Genomic DNA, 15489 nt, shown 5'->3' on the forward strand with positions numbered 1-15489 from the left:
GGTGTTTGGGTTGTTTAAATGGTTGTCCTGCTCCTCCAGCTTCCGGGTGCTCGTGACTAGAGTGAGGTTGATGTTGGGAAGCTTGGGATTCTTGTTCAAGTCTAGGGTCCGGCAGTAAGAAGGTTTGTTCAGGGAGCTGCGGTCGCTGATGAGCGACAACAACATTCTTGTTGTATAGCACTACCATGTTATACCAGCCATCGCGTATAAGGGACAAATTGCATTCGCTATAAGCGGTTGGGACTGTATTTATCTGTGATGTTTATTTGTTTGATTCATATTGAATTGCAGAAATTCAATTAAGTGACACTTCAATAGAAGTGTAAAGAGTAAGTTCCCTGTGGGTAAATGCACTACCAGTGGTCGGCCATGCAGACCAGCAGGTCCCAGGTTTGATCGCTGGTTGGTACTGAGGTAGCTGATCTCCACTGAGGCAGCACTAGGAGTGCAACAATCAGCCTCCGCATCTCTTGGCCATGGAGGGAGAAAGTTAAGCACAATCTCCTGCTTCTGATCGATGTCAGGCGAGGACAGGGTCAGGCTCAGCATTATACCGTCCAAGCCGAATAGCCTGCTGCTGCTTGTACTCCGGGCCCACTATGGAAGAATGACCTTGTATGAGGTGCCAGAGGCCAGCTGCTGTCTTGGGACTTGTACTGTAGGCCTCGGGGAAAGTAAAGGGTGGGGGGTTGGTGTAATACATATTCTGCATTCAAGTGTAACAAATTTAAGCAGAAAACTGAATTGGTTTCTTTGTATTTCAGGTATCAAACGAACCTGGTAATCGGTACAACATTCAGCTGATCAACGCCCTGGTGTTGTATGTGGGAACGCAGGCGATTGCTCACATCCATAACAAGGGCAGCACGCCATCCATGAGCACTATCACACACTCAGCCCACATGGACATCTTCCAGAACCTGGCTGTGGACCTCGATACAGAAGGTGAGGCACTGAGAAGTACCAGACGCAACCATGGTCACTTTTTACATTTTAATGTATCTATTTTTGCTCAGTGTCTTCTGTAATATCAAGTTGAACACTTGTCACTTAAAGAAGGATAGTGTAGAGGACGATTGTTTTCAGTGTAAAACCCCACCGATAACTCATCTGGTAAGCATAGTGCAAGTGTGAATTGAGCTGTATGAAACAGGTTCCTTATTTGATGATTGATCAATGCTGAGTGAACTGATCTGTGCCCGGGCGGCAGCAGCAGGAGTTCTACGACTGGCCTTGGTGTCACTGGGATAAGGGGGCAAAAAAATCAGCCAGGATTCCTGCTTCTGAAATATTAAGCCTGTGCTGGCTCTCTGAAACTGCTGTCCATTTGATCCCATTCCCCTGCCCTGTTTCCATGATTTTCAAATATTTATCTACTTCCCTTTTAAAAGCTGTTTTGGATTCTGTCTCCACCACTGTTTCTGGTAGAGCATTCCATGTCCTAATACTATGTATATTAAAAAAAATTCTCTGCTGTTGCCAGTAAGTTTATGCCCACTGATAGTTTCCCCTCTTTACCTCATTGAAACCCCTATAATTTTGATAACTAGTGACTCCATCTGGAAAGTCTGCAAGTCGTGGACTGTGCCACCACCATGGTTGAATAGCCTGCCAATGGCTACTTGACTCACTTGAAAAGTGACCCGGCATGCGTCAGCGCCTTCAGGAGAGAAGATTTGAGGGGGGCGGGGGCGGGAGTACTCTCCTCTTTCGGCCTTCCCTCCCCCACGGTCAGTACGTCAAAAAAATTGAAGATGTAGCTGAGGAGAACTAATAACTGGAGCTACGCACTACCTTATGATATAACGTTAGTCGACAGTGGCGGCCCATTTGGAGTTGAGTAGCCTCTAGACCCAAGCAATCAGAATAATGGTCTGGGGAAAACAACCCAAGGCTAATTTTCTTGGTCTGAACTGCTTAATAAGGCAACTGTCTGATTATGCTAAATATTTGCTTATTTCTTGCATTTATTTCAACGGGGATTAAATGGCACAGCAGGAATTTTGCTAATTTGTTGCACAAATGGAAGAATCTGTACGTTTCTTTTATATTCGGAAAAATGTCATGTAGTCAGGGTTTTAATCTTTCCGTCTCTGGCCATCTGGGATAATCGCTGTTACTTCTTTCAGGTCGTTACTTGTTCCTGAATGCCATCGCCAATCAGCTGCGTTACCCCAACAGCCACACTCACTATTTCAGCTGCACCATGCTGTATCTGTTCGCTGAAGCCAACACAGAAGCTATCCAGGAGCAGATCACCAGGTGAGGAACTGTGGCTGTCTCTCTCTCTTCACTGCGCATTTGTCTTGGGCTGATACTGCCTGAATGCCGCAAATTGGGATAGTATGTGGTTTAATTTTTTTGTCTTGGTATGGATTGTAAGCCTCCTATTAGTGTATCCCAACACTATCCCCCAAGTTTGGGTTACCAGTACTGGATATACAGAAAGGTAACGTCATAACCAGGGAGGTGTTGAATTTAAGTAGATTGGGGAGTGGCTAGAATGCAGTCAGCTTTACAGAAAACAAGTACGACTTTCACATTATGTATTAAGACTATGTTTTGGGTTTAGTTAACATGTAAAATTTCACCATCTGATTTATTGTACTTTCTTGCCCTGATTGCCAACCATTAACAAAATATTGAAGTTACGAGCCCTAATTGCTGCTTTTTGGTTTACATCAGGGTGCTGTTGGAGAGGCTGATTGTAAACAGACCTCATCCGTGGGGGCTCCTCATCACCTTCATTGAGCTGATTAAAAACCCAGCCTTCAAATTCTGGAACCACGAGTTTGTCCACTGTGCTCCTGAGATTGAAAAGTAAGTGTTTTTGGTTTCATCTTTTTCCTTGAATCCTCCTCCAATATCAGATCTTTCATTATTGAGAGAGTTTGTCTTTTGCTTCTGTAGGTTGCAGCTTATACCTCTCTCCAAATATCTGACCCGAGCCCCAGGTACGCTCTTGCACCAAACTAGTACTTAGTTGAGAATATTCTTGTTTCAAGCACCAGGCCACAGCCTTCAGAAATACCGATGTCTCAATGCAGCGCCGGGGAGCGCTGTACAATTGGAGCGGTTGGACTGTTTCAAACACTTTGTCCATCTCATGGGTTTACTTCCTTGCAGTTTATCCAGCTCCGTTTCCTTTCCAGTTTTACTTCCGACCTTTCTGTAAGTTTATTTTTCTCCTCAATCGCTGAAACGCCCATACACCACATCATTGATAAGATGGCAAAATGAATGTTTGTAAGTTGATTCAGTGGATTAGTAATCTTACTTTTTAAAGAGGATTTTTTTTTCTTTCCAATTTTCCCCGCAGCCCTTCCTTGAATGTGCTCACCCTTGATGGGGTGCAGTTCTACTGGGACCGACACCCGTCTGGTGCCTTGTATAAGTGGCTCTTCTTCGTGTGAGCCATTGGGGGTAGTGTCAACCATGGAGGGCTTCACAGCTGAGCCTGATCCTGTCTGTGCACATAGGTATCTTTCATTGAGTCACTGGATAGTGATCAGGAGCAGGAATCCTGGCCAATTTCTTTTTTCCGATTCCTTCCTAGCCCAGGAGTACTGAGACCAATTGTAGTGGCCATTGCTGCTGCACTCCAGGTTGGACATTGCACCTGATACCTTCAGACCTGTGTGGCTTATTACCACATTACACGATCCATTAAGCCATTGGGGAGGGTGGGGTGGGGGGGGCAGCCTTGTGACCTGCTTAGAAAGACTGTCACCCTGTATAAGATGTAAATTGACGGTTAGGTACTTAATGCACACAGGAAGTGCCCCCATGGTGTTTTGACAGCCTTAGCTCACTGGTAACTCTTGCCAGCGTTAGAAGATTGTGTTCAAAGCCCCACTCCAGAGACTTGATCACAAAATCCAGGCTGACACTCCAGTCCAGTACTGAGGGAGTGCTGCACTGTGGAAAGCCCCGTCTGCCCTCTCAGGTGGATGTTAAAGATCCCACGGCACTATTTGAAGAGCAGCAGGGGAGTTGTCCTGACCAATGTTTATCCCTCAACCAACATCACTAAAACATATTACCTGTTAATTTATTTAATTGTTGTTTGTGGGACCTTGCTAGGTGTAAATTAAAAAAAAAAAAATGGCTGGCACATTTCCTACATTACAACAGTGGCTACACTTCAAAAGTACTTAATTTGGCTGTAAAAAGCTTTGAGACGTCCTGTGGTCGTGAAAGGCAAGTTCTTTTTTGATTTGTTTTTGCCTCTGACTAATGCTGGCTGATGGGTGTTTTGCAGGTTGTTCCAGTCTGTAGCTCAGTGCTGTATGGGACAGAAGCAGGCACAACAAGTAATGGAAGGCACTGGCGCCAGTTAAAACCATGAAGAAATACCACCTTGGACATGCAACATGGAAAGAGTGATGGGCAGCCTGTGTTTTCTTGAAACTGACATTGGTTGTGTAACGTGCTGGTTCTTCCAATCAGATGCAGTAAGCTGCATGAGTCAGACATAGGAACAGTGGTTGGTGAAGCACTGACTTCATGTTGGACATGTTTTATTTTTCATTTGTCACTTGGCCAAAAAAAAACAAATGCTGTGAATATCATTTGAAATGATATAAAAAAAACAATGTAAATAAAAGGGAGTGCAACCTTAAACTGGACTATCTCCATCTGTGCAAATTGTATTAAACTGACTTTTACCCAGTTATTACCGTTGGCAGCTGATGACACATGACGATTGATGAAGCATGTCTGGGACCGATTCCCCACCGTCCCAAATTCCAGCCGCACCCCAGATCCTCCAGAGATGTTACAGGAGCTGCTCTTCATTCGATGCATTTTTTTCCCCTTTGTGAGGGAAGCAATATCAACTTTAATTTGTCCTGTTTCTAATATATATATATATAAAAAAGAAATAACCTCCAGCAGTGGTATGGAGATGCAGAATGGTTTGCAAAAATAATTTTTTTTATTTTTAAGGTTTTTGTCTCTAAGACGAGCAGCTCCTCTGTCCTTAAACCAAAAGGGGGTGTCCCAGGCTGAATGCGGCGTTCACCATGTTAATGCGAAGGAAAACAAGAGGTTCTCCCTGAATTCTGTAAATTGTGGGATAAAAAGAGCCAGTTTTGCGGCACAGAGTCGATTAAGTTTGTAAAAAGAAACCAAGGACCAATACAGGCCATTTTGTAAGGATTTTGAATGTTGTTTTGTAAATGTATTGGTCCATGTGTTGTATTTTGTAGTCTTTGTAGTTTCCTTGGCTCTAGTTCTGCCACTTAACACTCTTGTATGTAAGCATATTGTAGTTAATACATTAAAACCCATGTCATGCAGCAACCTCCTCTTTGTTTATTGCATCTAGACGCTAAACCCAGGATTGTGTTCATTGTATGACTCAGGGCCGGTTCTGAAGCTGATTCTGCATCTGTGTTATGTTACAGTTTTAAAAAAAACTCGTCGTCTTCACTTATCCACTTATTTTATACTTTTTTATTGTAACTCACATTTTGTCAATTTTTTTAAAAATTGCATTGTCACGATGCTAGAAGTGGAAGATTTAATTCACACCTAAAATTTGGTGAATCGCATGCTCAGAACTAGCCCGTGTTAAGTGTCCAACACTATCCGCCTCGGGTTGTTCCTTCCATATTGCGATGTCGTTCACAATCCACCCTGAACTCAGTCTGCTCAGTTGCTGCTTAGAGTTTTTTTTTGTGTGCTCATCAGAGTGAGGGATACTAGTCCTGGCAATGGAACGTTTTCTGTTCCGGGCATCCAGTGTCGACATTACGCACTTCCAGGTGTAGTGAAGCTCGCTCAACTCTGTTCCCAGCCTTCATTAGAGTAGCTCCTATTTGCCTCCCATTTCCTGCACAACCAACCATCTGTAGGCCTGTTTAAGTGACCTTCCCAATGAGTGCTGAATTAGAGGCGGTTCATTGCTGTTTGCCCACCAGGAACTGTATTGGTGCTACAGAGGGCCTTGCAGCTAATAGCCAGAGGAGCGACTGGGTTGGATTTGAACCCTGGCCCCAGAAATGAAAGGCCAGTGTCTGACCCACTACACTGCCCAGTTACCTACAAGAGCTTTCTGTGGTATTCAGTGGCACAAATGCATTAGAGCCAGGGTGTGCAAGCTGCTGTCATTGTGGGCAGTATAGGGGTGTGCCATAGAGCCTCACACAAAGTTTGAATCACTCTGCGTATAGCTAAAGATAACAGATCTTCATGTTCTGATTAGCGTCTATCTGCCTGTGAGACAACAGTGCTAAAAATGGCCCTCAAAACAGGCAAATAAGAAAAGTAAGCGCAAATAGGACTGGGTTGCTAAGGCTAAAGCACCAACATGAAGGAGGGGGCTGCAGGTTTGTTTTTCCATTTGTGCTGCTATGGAAGGGGTAGGGGCACAAATTGAAGGGAGAATTATTACTTGGCTGTCATGTATTGGTGATGACCAACTTATTCAATTTGCAGTCAGCTTGCCTATGAGGATGAAGATGAAAGGATTCACACCCTCGCAAAAAAAACACTAGTGATTAACATCAGTACTCAAAAGTTTCTTTTGTTTTTGCCTCCAATTTTCTCTGTTTACAAAGATACGGGTTTGCCCTGGTGCCTTAATCGTTTGGTCATTCGTGAGTGTGAGCCTAAACGGTGAACGTCAGCAAGCTCCCATAAAGGACATCATGGCCAAACCTAATCCTGTCCTCACCTGACAGGCTCACTTTCCAGCAGGAGGTCACTGAATAATAATCAGGATAGTGAATCCCAGCAGATTCCTCCCTAGCTCAGAGACCACGTGGAGTATTCGTACCACTGTGGCCGATGGGATCAGCTAACTCGGCAGAGACCAGTGTAATTTAGTTGGTGCATCAACAGGACCAGCTGAGCTCTTCGACAGAGCTGGAGGTTTCCTCAGTGGTGCAAACTTGGCTGGGCCCAACAAAGCAAAATGTGAAGAAGGGCAATTGGCCATTGTGTGGGGCTGTGGGCTGATGCAGAAACCCACCTGGTAGGAAATGTGGTCAACTTTTCTCAGTGTACTGTACTGTGCTGTGATTCATCTATGATTTGCACCTGGATTGACGAACACACCGGAGCGTCCTCGAGCGGAAAAGGGCAGAGAACGTGAGGGAACCACCGCCAGCTGGATAACATCTTGTCGTGGGTAGTTTCGGGTCACCTTGGGGTAGATTTTCCTCACCCGTGAGAGGATACAAGAGCTGGGCAGGGCAGAAAACTCGAGCAGGTTCTGCTGCAGCCAGGTCTTGTATCCTGGTGCAGTGGAGCATCATCTACCTCAGGTTTCTGTATTTTCAGGGTCTTTGTCTTGAGGGGTATTTTGTTTTAACCACTTTGCTTTCCCCCCCCCCCCCCCCCCAAATCTCCTGAAGGTGTACTGCAACAGAGGTGACTCAAACAGGACATGCCGTGAGTGTGGAGTTACTTTTTTTTTTATTATCCGTTCATGGGATGTGGGCGTCCCTAATTGCCCTTGAGGAGGTGGTGGTGAGCCGCCGCCTTGAACCGCTGCGGTCCGTGTGGTGAAGGTTCTCCCACAGTGCTGTTAGGAAGGGAGTTCCAGGGTTTTGACCCAGCGACGATGAAGGAACGGCGATATATTTCCAAGTTGGGATGGTGTGTGACTTGGAGGGGAACGTGCAGGCGGTGTTGTTCCCATGTGCCTGCTGCTCTTGTCCTTCTAGGTGGTAGAGGTCGCGGGTTTGGGAGGTGCTGATGAAGAAGCCTTGGCGAGTTGCTGCAGTGCATCCTGTGGACGGTACACACTGCAGCCACAGTGTGCTGGTGGTGAAGGGAGTGAATGTTTATGGTGGTGGATGGGGTGCCAATCAAGCGGGCTGCTTTGTCCTGGATGATGTCGAGCTTCTTGAGTGTTGTTGGTGCTGCACTCATCCAGGCAAGTGGAGAGTATTCCATCACACTCCTGACTTGTGCCTTGTCGATGGTGGAAAGGCTTTGGGGAGTCAGGAGGTGAGTCACTCGCCGCAGAATACCCAGCCTCTGACCTGCTCTTGTAGCCACTGTATTTATATGGCTGGTCCAGTTAAGTTTGTGGTCAATGGTGACCCCCAGGATGTTGATGATGAGGGATTCGGCGATGGTAATGCCGTTGAATGTCAAGGGGAGGTGGTTAGACTCTCTCTTGTTAGAGACGGTCATTGTCGGGCACGAATGTTACTTGCCACTTATGAGCTGAAGCCTGGATGTTGTCCAGGTCTTGCTGCATGCGGGCTCGGACTGCTTCATTATCTGAGGGGTTGCGAATGCAACTGAGCACTGCAATCATCAGCGAACATCTCCATTTCTGACCTTATGATGGAGGGAAGGTCATTGATGAAGCAGCTGAAGATGGTTGGGCCTGGGACACTGCCCTGAGGAACTCCTGCAGCAATGCCCTGGGGCTGAGATGATTGGCCTCCAACAACCACTACCATCTTCCTTTGTGCTAGGTATGACTCCAGCCACTGGAGAGTTTTCCCCCTGATTCCCATTGACTTCAATTTTACTAGGGCTCCTTGGTGCCACACTCGGTCAAATGCTGCCTTGATGTCAAGGGCAGTCGCTCTCACCTCACCTCTGGAATTCAGCTGTTTTGTCCATGTTTGGACCAAGGCTGTAATGAGGTCTGGAGCCGAGTGGTCCTGGCGCAACCCAAACTGAGCATCGGTGAGCAGGTTATTGGTGAGTGAGTGCCACTTGATAGCACTGTCGATGACACCTTCCATCACTTTGCTGATGATTGAGAGTAGACTGATGGGGCGGTAATTGGCCGGATTGGATTGGTCCTGCTTTTTGTGGACAGGACATACCTGTGCAATTTTCCACATTGTCAGATAAATGCCAGTGTTTGTAGCTGTACATTCCTTTAAATGGGAACTGAAGTTCCTGACCAAAGGGGCCATTTCCAGTTATAGAGGGTAAGTTTCTACTTAGTTGTGAGTTGAGCTGCTGTGGTCTTTTCGTGCTTTGTTTGATTCGGGAAATCAGAGAATTTTCCTGAATTGGCTTTTTTTTCCCGTAGAGTGTGGTTTGGGTGGAAATTTTCCACATTAACGACGGGACACCTGCTGGTCTCATCATTCTGTTCACCTGCTACAAATTTTCAGTCTGCCCTCCCAACCGGCAGACCCAATGCCACTTATAAGCAGCAGAGACTGAACTAAACCAAGAACCTTCTGCTCTGTGGGGTTCAACTACTCGAGTTAAATTAGGTGGAGCTGTCTTGTATTCTGGGAATAAATGTGAGCCAGTGGGACCAGCCCATTGCTTTTCAATGTATGTTAATTAAGAAATCTAGCTAAGGCTTATGGTGCAGGAAACAGTGACTTAGTGATCTGATTGCAGTGTTTATAATAAAGTTGTAATAGTTTCTCCGTATCTACCCTATTTCCACTGGTTGGGGAATCAAGAAAAAAGGGGGCACTATCTTAAAAGTAAAGCTGAGCCATTCAGGAGTGAAATCAGGAAGCACAAAAGGCTGTGGCTGCTGGGACATAAAAACAAAATAGAGTTGAGGTGTAGATCAGGCATGATCTAATTGAATAGCAGTGCAACACTTCCAAACCAGCTCCTAAGTGCAGTTGAGAAGATGGTGATTGACAATTCAGTGCCAAAGAATGGTTCACATCGTGTGGGCACTGGATTGAGACTGCCAAAACGCATTTCATTTCAGACCCTTGCGTGCTGCCAATGAGCAAAGTTTCATGAGCTAGATTTGTAGAAATGAAAGGCCAGCTTTATAACTAATACCACTTCTCAGTGACATTACTGAAACACACTACTTTAAGCTTGTGTCCTTTAGTACTGAGGGGCAAGTATAGTATCTGGTTAAATGTGATAGTGTCTTGGTCCCAGGAACAAAGCCCCGTGCCACTGCTGGACCACATAGTGCGAGCAGCAGGGAGGAATTTTTCAATGGAGAAAGGAAACAGGTTATTAAATCCTTCACCTGGAGCATCTAATCTGGCCGAAAAACTGTCCACAAACCCTTAACCTTGGGTGCTGCCATAAAAAGCCCCAAGTCACAACAAAACATAATTAGGGCAATAAGAATATAAAGCCAGGATTTTATTCCTCACGGTTTCTGGTGTTGCTACTCTGTGAGCTGCAACAGTCGATGCAAAATCATCTTCTGCGCGTATCGGACCTGCAGGGAGTCGCGTTCCCGTTTACTGAGCCGGCGGTAGGTTGTCTCGTTCGCCAATGTGGCCTCCTCTTCCTTTAGTCCTGAGCTATAGGATTTTAGCCTCATTATCACAGTGTTGCGCAGAAGTTGCTTCCAGGCAGGCTTCAGTTTGGGTATCACTGCATTGGCAAGGCTGGAAAGGTCATCATCCTCATCCTCGTCCTCCTCCCACCCATCGTTGGCTTTGTATTCTTCAAATTCCTCCATTGACATGCTCAGGACCTGGTCACGTGGTTGGGAGAGAGAAAGAATAATACCAGTGAGTCTACGGCTGTATTAACTGGCAGCTGAGATTGTAGTAAGCAGCCTCAACGTCACTTTACACCACCACAAGGAAAGCACCCAAAAGCTGCAAACTCATCTGAACTCTCAAAATGGGAGCAACTTCCCTGTTAAACTGGAGCATTTCCTGCAGGCCTAGTCATAGAATAAGGAGGTTATTTGGCCCATCCTGCCTCTGCTAGAATTTTGAAAGAGCTGTACAATTAGTCCCACTCCCCATAGCCCTACAAATTCCCTTTTGAAAGTTACTATTGAATCTGTTTCCACCGTCCTTTCAGGGAGTGTATTCCAGATCATAACAACTCACTGCGTAAAAAAATTTCTTCTCATCTCCCCTCTGGTTCTTTTGCCAATTACCTTAAATCTGTGGCCTCTGATTACTGACTCTTCTGCCACTGGAAACAGTTTCTCCTTATTTACTCTATCAAACCCCTTCATGATTTTGAACACCTCTATTAAATCTCCCCTTGACCTTCTCTGCTCTAAGGAGAACAACCCCAGCTTCTCCAGTCTCTCCACATAACTGAAGTCCCTCATCCCTGGTACCGTTCCAGTAAATCTCTTCTGCACCCTCGCTAAGGCCTTGATATCCTTCCTAAAGTGTGGTGCCCAGAACTGAACACAGTACTCGAGCCACAGCCTAACCAATGATTTATAAAGATTTAGCATAACTTCCTTGCTTTTGTACTCTATGCTTCTGTTTATAAAGCCCAGGATCCCATATGCTTTTTTTTTAAAAAAACAGCATCAACCTGTCCTGCCACCTTCAAAAAATTTGTGTACGTGAACCGCCATGTCTCTGCTCCTGTACCCCCTTTAAAATTGTACCATTTCATTTATATTGCCTCGCCTCATTATTCCTACCAAAATATATCACTTCACACTTCTGTGTTAAATTGCATCTGCCATGTGTCTGCCCATTTCATCAGTCTGTCTATGTCCTCCTGAAGTCTGTTACTATCCTCCATCCGTAGTGTCCACTTAACACCTTCCCTGATCGTTCAATGTCACTAAGAGGAGCACCTGGGCAGCCGCAGGGTGAAGGAGTATTCCCCCTGCTCCAACACCGACACCGACACCATCAGGAATGTCAGAGTGTATGGAATCGAGTGTGCTGGAGGCCCACATATAACCAAAGGTAAAACCAACCACAGTCAACCATCAATTTTAGCCTGATGCATCCCATCCACTGCCAAACTATTCCTGTCTCTTATCCTCCAATTACAGCAACTGAGACATTCAGGTGAAGAATATTTTTCAAACAACTCATGGGGCAGTGATGGTAAAAATCACAAACTTACAGGAACAAAGCAAAGAACCACTGCTCGGCCCACGTCCAACTACCTAATCTGTAAATCCTCGTCAAAGATTAGCAATAATGTTCAAGGCAGCAAATCAAAACATAATGGAGGCAGCAATCAACCTGGACAGCACTGATATCAACCACACTTTGAACCCTAACAGGAAACAACCTACTGGGTGATAATCCTACAGGAGCGCCAACCGACCAAGGGCTAGACACAGAGCGCCAACGCACTAGATGCTAAATTTACAGAGCATGTGTGTTGAGAGCTGGTCCTTACCTTCAGGGTACTGTAAAGCTCCTCCTCGGTCAGGACTCCTGACTGGCCGATCACAAACTCCCCCTCTTCTCCAACTATCTCCAGCTGAGTCAGGAATTCCCACTTTTCCATCAGCAGCTTCCTCTCCTGTTCTGTCCGCACAGCTTAAAACACACAAAGGACATTCTGGTCAGATCTCCTTTCCACTCAGCAGACTCCCAAAGCGGGCTGGGGGCTGGGGGCTGGGGCTGGGGCTGGTTACATTGCTCCAAGACCAACCTTGCAAGGCAGCGTCATACATCATCTGCATCCGGATATCCATAGCCTCGTGTGTGTTGCTGGGATACGGTTCAGTGAAGCCGTACATGTGCAGAAGTTGCCAGTTGGCGAGCTGACCGTATGTGTTAAATATCTCTTCACCTTTACTGATTTTCCTGATGGAGACCATTTTTAAACACTCCTGTAAACGCAAAGGAAGAAAAAGACAGTAAATAGATCTCTATTTCTATAACCTCCCCCCATGTACTCCACTCTCCCACTGCCCCCCCTCCACATACTCCACTCTCCCACCCCCCCCCTCCATATACTCCACTCTCCCCCCTCCACCCGCTCCACTCTCCCACCCAACCCCCCTCCACCCGCTCCACTCTCCCACCCAACCCCCCTCCACCCGCTCCACTCTCCCACCCAACCCCCCTCCACCCGCCCACCCAACCCCCCTCCACCCGCTCCACCCGCCCACCCAACCCCCCTCCACCCGCTCCACCCGCCCACCCACCCCCCTCTCCACGCGCTCCACTCTCCCACCCACCCCCCTCTCCACGCGCTCCACTCTCCCACCCACCCCCCCCTCCACGCGCTCCACTCTCCCACCCACCCCCCCCTCCACGCGCTCCACTCTCCCACCCACCCCCCCTCCACGCGCTCCACTCTCCCACCGACCCCCCCTCCACGCGCTCCACTCTCCCACCCACCCACCCCCCCTCCACGCGCTCCACTCTCCCACCCACCCCCCCCCCCCACCCGCTCCACTCTCCCACCCACCCCCCCTCCACGCGCTCCACTCTCCCACCCACCCCCCCTCCACCCGCTCCACTCTTCCACCCAACCCCCCTCCACCCGCTCCACTCTCCCACCCACCCCCCCTCCACGCGCTCCACTCTCCCACCCGCCCCCACATGCTCCACTCTCCCACATCCCCCCATGTACTCCACTCTCAGCCCACCTAACCACCCCGCCATACTCAACCCTTCACCCTTTAATACTTGACCCCTCCCCCAATCCTCCTACACCCCCTCCTCACTGGCTATCCTAACTCCATAGATTCCCTCTCTGTCCTACTGCTCCCCCCATCCTTACTCACTGGTGTAAATTCCAGGTTGGCGTTGTGATTGGCCACATGATTCAAGATGTCAGCCATTGGGACCATCATGGGAGGGTTCGGCGTTTTATCTTCATCTTCATCATCATCATCTTCATCGTCCTCCAGGGGCTCCTGGAAACTGCAGGAATAGAACCCAACCTCAGCCGAAGTATTCCTCACTCCCGACCGGCACTTACTACAGCGAGAAGCACCGCACTGGCACAGGTACAGGTACAGGTACACAGGTACACAGATAGAGATTCCCCAGCGCAGGCCATTCCCGCGCCCCACCTCCCTCCAATAGTGCCGGGATACACAACCTGCCAGCGTTCCTCCACAGAGTGTGACCCACGGATGTGCTCAGTTTCCGCCGAATATTCAAAACCACAACCAACTCTGAAATCATCATCACAGTGACGGCACTGTCTGCTCTCATTGCACGAGACCCGATGGCTGGAGCTCAGAGGCTGTGGGGGGTGCGGGAAAGCAGAGAGGGGGTGAGACAGAATGTCATCTCTGGAGGGCAACAAGCCAGGATCGAACAGTGGAAATAAGATGAACATTCAGGGATCTGGCAGCATTTATATAGACCATCACTCAGGTAGGCTCCACCATGTACCCAGTCTGTACAACAAGCAAGTGCGACAGGCCAATTCTCTTACATTCCTGTATTGAATACTCGTGATCTCTGTATACACCAACATGTTTTTTTATTCATTCTTTGGATCTGAGCGTCGCTGGCGAGGCCAGCATTTATTGCCCATCCCTAATTGCCCTCGAGAAGGTGGTGGTGAGCCGCCTTCTTGAACCGCTGCAGTCCGTGTGGTGAAGGTTCTCCCACAGTGCTGTTAGGAAGGGAGTTCCAGGATTTTGACCCAGCGACGATGAAGGAACGGCGATATATTTCCAAGTCGGGATGGTGTGTGACTTGGAGGGGAACGTGCAGGTGGTGTTGTTCCCATGTACCTGCTGCTCTTATCCTTCTAGGTGGTAGAGGTCGCGGGTTTTGGAGGTGCTGTCGAAGAAACCTTGGCGAGTTGCTGCAGTGCATCCTGTGGATGGTACACACTGCAGCCACGGGGTGCCTGGAGCGGTGGAGGGACGGGGTGCCTGGAGCGGTGGAGGGACGGGGTGCCTGGAGCGGTGGAGGGACGGGGTGCCTGGAGCGGTGGAGGGACGGGGTGCCTGGAGCGGTGGAGGGACGGGGTGCCTGGAGCGGTGGAGGGACGGGGTGCCTGGAGCGGTGGAGGGACGGGGTGCCTGGAGCGGTGGAGGGACGGGGTGCCTGGAGCGGTGGAGGGACGGGGTGCCTGGAGCGGTGGAGGGACGGGGTGCCTGGAGCGGTGGAGGGACGGGGTGTCTGGAGCGGTGGAGGGACGGGGTGTCTGGAGCGGTGGAGGGACGGGGTGTCTGGAGCGGTGGAGGGACGGGGTGTCTGGAGCGGTGGAGGGACGGGGTGTCTGGAGCGGTGGAGGGACGGGGTGTCTGGAGCGGTGGAGGGACGGGGTGCTTACACTGGTGGATGGGCTGCTGATCAATGTAAGTAAGTTGTGGGCAGCTCACTATTCATCGTTTATACTCGTCAAAGAGTTGGCACTGTGACTGAAACCAAACAAACTGCCTTCCTGAGAGAAGCGCTGACAGACTGTACAGTGTGTTACATCACGCTGCAGAAGGTCAGGACAGCTCCTCCATGGACCCTACTTCTCCCCATCTCCACCCCCACAGTGGGGTGATGTCGAGAGGAGGCCAGATAGTATTCCCACACAAGGGGTGGGAACCCCAGGCCTGTCCACCAGGTACACGGAAACCAAAGAAAATACACTGAAGAAAGCAGCATGTTTCCATCCTGTGCAGATCAGCATCACTAGAATCATAGAAAGGTTACAGCATGGAAGGAGGCCATTCGGTCCATCAAGTCCGTGCCAGCTCTATGCAAGAGCAATCCAACTATCCCACTCCCTCACCCTTTCCCCATAGCCCTGCATGGGTACGGTAGCATATTTTACTGGACTAGTAATCCAGAGTCCGAGACTAATAATCCGAAGTCACGAGTTCAAATCCCGCTACGGCAGCTGGGGAATTTAAATTCAATTAATTAAAATAAA

General features: G+C 48.4%; 2 protein-coding genes across 11 annotated transcripts in view; one reads left to right on the forward strand and one right to left on the reverse strand.

Annotated features, from left to right (window-relative positions):
• cnot1 (CCR4-NOT transcription complex, subunit 1) overlaps window positions 1-5304 on the forward strand; it is a 182845-nt gene extending 177541 nt beyond the window's left edge. For 8 of the 9 annotated variants that reach the window (XM_067997623.1, XM_067997626.1, XM_067997624.1 and 5 more), the window contains exons 45-48: window positions 765-945; window positions 2130-2262; window positions 2686-2820; window positions 4262-5304. In XM_067997623.1, the coding sequence (XP_067853724.1) occupies window positions 765-945; window positions 2130-2262; window positions 2686-2820; window positions 4262-4340 (528 nt within the window). In that variant the 3' untranslated portion in view covers window positions 4341-5304. Of the gene's footprint in view, window positions 1-764; window positions 946-2129; window positions 2263-2685; window positions 2821-2910; window positions 2955-4261 lie in introns of all 9 variants that reach the window. The other variant, XM_067997627.1, reaches the window with a different exon arrangement.
• Window positions 5305-10038: 4734 nt separating this feature from the next.
• Window positions 10039-15489, reverse strand: part of setd6 (SET domain containing 6, protein lysine methyltransferase) — a 34548-nt gene continuing 29097 nt past the window's right edge. For both annotated transcript variants that reach the window (XM_067997633.1, XM_067997632.1), the window contains exons 6-9: window positions 13382-13520; window positions 12298-12478; window positions 12040-12182; window positions 10039-10396 (exon numbers count right to left, since the gene is read on the reverse strand). In XM_067997633.1, the coding sequence (XP_067853734.1) occupies window positions 10082-10396; window positions 12040-12182; window positions 12298-12478; window positions 13382-13520 (778 nt within the window). In that variant the 3' untranslated portion in view covers window positions 10039-10081. The remainder of the gene's footprint in view (window positions 10397-12039; window positions 12183-12297; window positions 12479-13381; window positions 13521-15489) is intronic.

This window comes from Heptranchias perlo, chromosome 16 (genome assembly GCF_035084215.1).
Source record: "Heptranchias perlo isolate sHepPer1 chromosome 16, sHepPer1.hap1, whole genome shotgun sequence".
NCBI lineage: Eukaryota > Metazoa > Chordata > Chondrichthyes > Hexanchiformes > Hexanchidae > Heptranchias > Heptranchias perlo.